This window comes from Rutilus rutilus (assembly GCF_951802725.1).
Source record: "Rutilus rutilus genome assembly, chromosome: 11".
Classification (NCBI taxonomy): Eukaryota; Metazoa; Chordata; class Actinopteri; order Cypriniformes; family Leuciscidae; genus Rutilus; species Rutilus rutilus.
Genome location: NC_140216.1, coordinates 33,364,220 through 33,369,869, shown reverse-complemented (window position 1 = coordinate 33,369,869; position 5,650 = coordinate 33,364,220). Strand labels below are relative to the sequence as shown.

The window sequence follows — 5,650 nt, the reverse complement described above, 5'->3', positions numbered from 1 at the left end:
AACCTCATTGGTTCTTGCTGAAGTTCAAACGTACTGCGTAACATGAGAATGAACCTCATTGGCTCTCGCTGAAGCTCAAACGTGCTGCCTAACACGAGAATGAACCTCATTGGTTCTTGCTGAAGCTCAAACGTGCTGCGTAACATGAGAATGAACCTCATTGGCTCTCGCTGAAGCTCAAACGTGCTGCGTAACACGGGGATGAACCTCATTGGTTCTTGCAGAAGCTCAAACGTGCTGCGTAACACGAGAATGAACCTCATTGGCTCTCGCTGAAGCTCAAACGTGCTGCCTAACACGAGAATGAACCTCATTGGCTCTCGCTGAAGCTCAAACGTGCTGCGTAACACGAGAATGAACCTCATTGGTTCTTGCTGAAGCTCAAACGTGCTGCGTAACACGAGAATTAACCTCATTGGTTCTTGCTGAAACTTAAACGTCCTGCGTAAAACGAGAATGAACCTCATTGGTTCTTGCGGAAGCTCAAACGTGCTGCGTAACACGAGAATGAACCTCATTGGTTCTTGCTGAAGCTCAAACATGATGCGTAACACGAGAGTGAACCTCATTGGTTCTTGCTGAAGTTCAAACGTACTGCGTAACATGAGAATGAACCTCATTGGCTCTCACTGAAGCTCAAACGTGCTGCCTAACACGAGAATGAACCTCATTGGTTCTTGCTGAAGCTCAAACGTGCTGCGTAACATGAGAATGAACCTCATTGGCTCTCGCTGAAGCTCAAACGTGCTGCGTAACACGAGAATGAACCTCATTGGTTCTTGCTGAAGCTCAAACGTGCTGCGTAACACGAGAATTAACCTCATTGGTTCTTGCTGAAACTTAAACGTCCTGCGTAACACGAGAATGAACCTCATTGGTTCTTGCGGAAGCTCAAACGTGCTGCGTAACACGAGAAGGAGTCTCATTGGTTCTTGCGGAAGCTCAAACGTCCTGCGTAACACGAAAATGGACCTCATTGGTTCTTGCAGAAGCTCAAACGTGCTGCGTAACACGAGAATGAACCTCATTGGTTCTTGCGGAAGCTCAAACGTGCCTCATTGGTTCTCCTCAGAAAGTTGGCCTGTTTCAGAAAGGAGGTTCAACCAACTCTGAGTTAAAACTTGAACTCTGAGTTGACTTACCCTGAGATGGGAAACTCAGAATTTTCGGTTACAGAACAGCTGAAATTAGTTAGTTCAATCAACTCTTGACTGAGTTGACTGACTCTGAGTTAAGCGCGTGCACCACAACTATATATAAGCCATTATCAATGGAGCGCAGATATTATGAGTCACCATGGCAACAGCTCCAGAGTCCAGACAAAGAGGTCTGCATATTTCTCACCAGCAGAACTGGATGTGCTTCTTTTTTAAATATCGGCTCCAGCAGCAAAGGACAGAGAGTTAGCTAGGGAGAAAATAGTTGCTCGAGTCAATGCGTAAGTTTACATTTTAATTACTGTTATACAGTTGGGTGTAATTAATTACCAAGTTATCTAAATACTGTAATTTAATTAAAGGGCTTAGTCTTAATTCTTCTGTAATTTAAAGTAAAATCTGATGTAATTGCATTAGACTATAGAACAATTCTGTATATTTAACATATATTTTTAAAAGGTATATTTTTAATGTAACCTTCTCCCTCTACACACTTTGGTCAATTCAAGAATAATTCATGCAATTGTATATTGTTTATTTGAAAGCATTAAAAGTGCAGTTTCTTGTCTCTCCTTGTATTGTTCAAGTGGTTGAGGTTGATATGGGATTTAGTAATTAGTAATGGGGTCTTTACTTTTTGGGGTCATTTAGAAATGACTTTCTAAAGATAGTCATTATTACATTAATCTAATTACACTGTTGAAGAAGTCATTTGTAGTTAGTAATTAATAACTATTTTAGAGTAACTTACCCAACTGTTATAATATCAGAGGTGAAACTGGAAGAACCCAGAGTTTCCCCTCATTTCAGGGTTAACATACTCAGAGTTTTCACTTAACCTCCTTTCTGAATCAGGCCCCTGGACTGTGTATCCTTCACAGCCTTGTTTTCATTCTCATTTGGTGTTTAATCTGTAAAAGGTTTCTAAACTCTTTGATATCCATAGATTTTTTTTCAAATGTTTACCGTAAATAAATGTCTCATTGTAATCTGGATATTAAATGTAATCTAACACCATTTATAATGTCCATATTTGACCTAAAAATGCCGAAACATTTACCCTACATAACCATAACACTTGCGTTAGAGACAACAGAAATCTTGCGTTTGGGTGACGTCATGTCCTCGATTGAAGGCGGGGCTAAACAGAGCTGTTTTCAAGTGCCCGAATCATATTGTCGCCATTTTGTAAGCTCGGCAAACGCTGAAGAAGCACCGAGTGAGAGAACCCCCCTCAATAATCAGCCCAGATTACTAAGAAAACAGCACAGCAAGATCACCCTTTGTCGTCCGAAAGGAAAGGGAATCTTATCGTATGTCCGCTATCCAGAACCTCCAAACTTTTGGTAAGACTTAACATCTCTGAAAACATATTATTTTATTGTGTGGGGGGAAGGGCGAAAGAAGACGACTGTGTGACGTTGATGTTTCGCAAATAAAGACTAGCACGACTGTTAAAATGTTCAATTTATGAACAACAGTTCCGTTTACCGAGTTAAAACTCGTGTTGTGTTTTTGATTAATGCTTTTTGTCGTCGAAAATCCCTGTCAGAAACAAAAGCTAGACAGGCCTCAGTTTTTATTCTTGTTTGGTTCGCTCCAAATGTCGATTACTCGTCTAATTAAAAGAACATATCCTTGTTAAATCGGTCTTTAATTATTTTTCAGTTAATTGCCGTCGAGTTTTATAAGTTTATCTCGAATGAAATCGAGATTTAGCTCAAAGATTATGCTCGATTTTGATCGCCAGCTTGTTTTTCTGGACGAGAGACAAAATGGAAGACGCCACTCGATGACGGCTTATTTTTAGATTTCGAAAACATCTTTAAAAACATCTCGAGCCCCCTGTGTGTTTTGATTGATGTCACAACTGAAGACAATTTCTGAGTAAAACAGAAATCGTTGAGCTTAGGCTGTAACGTTAGGCCAGTAGAAAGTCTTTTGAAATAGCCTATTAAACTGAGCCGATACACAAACGGTTAATGAACAACCAGATCAGACCTGAACTCTACCCTGTAGTTAAAAGAGATGGTTTGCTTTGTTCTAACATGTTCTTCTTAGGTGCTGACAGACCCAAATTTTACATGCAAAAATATTTGGGGTAAACCATTAATTAGGGTACTTAACCTTCATTCAATTTATTAAGTACTTTAAGTGCCCTAGTTTAAAGATTAGCTTTGACCCGTGTCAACCAGATCACACTTTACATGAAACGTCAAAGCAGGAAATCTGATGCCACGGACATTGCTAATGCCTGTTGTTTATCTTTTTGAAGACCCCTTTGCTGATGCAACTAAGGGTGATGATCGGCTCCCAGCTGGGACAGAGGACTACATCCACATAAGAATTCAACAGCGGAACGGGCGGAAGACTCTGACCACGGTTCAGGGCATAGCCGATGACTATGATAAAAAGAAGCTAGTCAAGGCCTTCAAGAAGGTTGTCATTTAAGTCCCTCTGAAAAAAATGATCGCTCTTAAATGGTTTACGATTGCATGGGTGGAGCGTTTTTACCATTTCCTTATTTGCATTTTCAGAAATTTGCCTGCAATGGGACTGTGATTGAGCACCCTGAGTATGGTGAAGTAATTCAGCTGCAAGGTGATCAGCGCAAGAACATTTGCCAGTTTCTCACTGATGTAAGTAAGAGCTTGATGACTTTTGGTGTATAATATGTTGGCCTTTTGGTAGTAGCAGATTTAATGGACCCTTTTTCCTTTACCTTACAGATTGAACTGGCCAAAGAGGAGCAGCTCAAAGTCCACGGGTTCTAGAAGCTGATGTGAACGGACCCCTCCCCTCCCCCGACTCCTAACCCAGCCGACCCTGTTGTTGTGCTGCTGTCACCCCCAGCAGCCCCCCTCAAGGAAAAAAAGCTGAAAATGATTACCTCTGATTTGAGACTTTTTAGTATGGCATCCTTAACAAAAAGACCAGTCCTGTTCAAGCATGGACAGACGACAAGGCAAATTATGCGGGATAAATGATTTTTGTTCCTTGTCCCCTTCTTTAGTCCTCTTATTTTTATTTTTATTTGTTAATCTTGTGCTCCTCTAGAGCACAAATTCCATGTAACCTTTTCTCTTTGTTTTGTACAAGGTATTTCAATAAAACCTTCAGATGCCACGTTTTGCACAGTCCTTAAGTTGATGGGTGGGGTGTGGATGGGGCAGTTTATGTATTGATTTCTTGGTTCATATTTAAACCACCACCATAAAGAATCTGCATCTTTAGTTCTGATGTGGGCCAGCCTGCTTCAGGGTTACATTTGGTGTGCTGTTTAATCGCAAAGCACGGCAACCCCATCTTTTCTCAGTATGCATCTCTAACTGCCTTTTTTTTACCCTTGTTTTTCGCAATATGCATAAGTTCAATTTTCTAAACTTGTAATACCATATTTTGTTTTTGGTCTGGAATAAACAATATCCCATAATTTTCATGTTCCAATTTTTTAAGCAACGATAGTTGTCATGGTGAATGCAGTGCTTGCTCTGGTTGTGATGTCAAAGAAAGCAATAATGGATTTCAACAAAATGTAGCTTTAGGTTTTGTTGGTTTGACTAATTCATTTTATCTGTGCTTTTCACTTACTTGCATCCATTGTTTCAGTTTATATGTAATATCACAAAAGAACTTTGCTGGCAAGGTTTGTGCATTTTTTTCTACATTGAAAAATAATAGTAGAAAAGTCATAACATTTTAAATGCAAAATTGTTCCAGTGAGACAACTTCCCTCAAATTACCGGTAAGCCTGCTGAAAAAAGTTGTTTATATCAGTGGTGTCCCATCCTGTTCCTGGAGATCTACCTTCTTGCAAAGTTCATCTCCAACCCTGATCAAACACAACTGAACCAGCTAATTAAGACCTTCAGGAGCACTACAGATAATATATAATACAGACAGATGTGTTGGATATGACCTTCAGGAACAGGATTGGGTACATGAAAAGTATATATAATAAAGCATTGTGCCATTCTAGAGACTTGTTACGCTGCCAATTATTCACATTTATCTGTAGAAGAACAAAAGCAACCTAACAAGATTTAACATTCTAAGGCCTGGTTTCACAGACAAGGCTTAGATTAAGCCAGGATTAGGCCTTATTTTAGTTCAATTAGGGCGTTTAAGTAGCTTTTATAAACATGCCTTAGAGAGATTTTTTTTTTTTTTTTTTTTTTACTGGTGTGCATCTTGAGACAAAACGCAGTGACATATTTTAAGAAATGCCAGTGGAAGTTATTTTCAGTTAAACCAGCTCAAATGCATTTTAGTCTGGAGGTTGATTAAGCCTTGTCTGTGAAACCAGGAGAAATGCTTTAATGTATATTGTAGGGAAAATACCACAGGGACTGAGGTAGCTTCTTCAAAATGTACCTTCAAAATTTAATATATTTTGATATTTATATTGATATCATTTTGCCAGTGCTCTTTTCATAGAAATTCGTCAATCACATCAGATTCAATGACACCAATGTAAAAGGCTTAGTGGATGA

General features: G+C 39.4%; 1 protein-coding gene across 1 annotated transcript; it reads left to right on the top strand.

The window, feature by feature from the left end:
• Positions 1-2,304: 2,304 nt before the first annotated feature.
• On the top strand, positions 2,305-4,590 carry eif1 (eukaryotic translation initiation factor 1). Its single transcript, XM_084424214.1, has 4 exons — positions 2,305-2,503; positions 3,433-3,596; positions 3,695-3,796; positions 3,887-4,590. Exons 1-4 carry the CDS (start codon positions 2,473-2,475, stop codon positions 3,929-3,931), a joined length of 342 nt encoding a protein of 113 aa, XP_084280340.1. The 5' UTR covers positions 2,305-2,472; the 3' UTR covers positions 3,932-4,590.
• The last annotated feature ends 1,060 nt before the right edge of the window (positions 4,591-5,650 follow it).

Bases quoted from the DNA above. Each gene is read 5' to 3' on its own strand.
- eif1 (XM_084424214.1), top strand. From the start codon at position 2,473: ATGTCCGCTATCCAGAACCTCCAAACTTTTG. The intron at 2,504-3,432 runs GTAAGACTTAAC...ATCTTTTTGAAG, and splicing joins CCAGAACCTCCAAACTTTTG to ACCCCTTTGCTGATGCAACT. The intron at 3,797-3,886 runs GTAAGTAAGAGC...TTTACCTTACAG, and splicing joins TTTGCCAGTTTCTCACTGAT to ATTGAACTGGCCAAAGAGGA.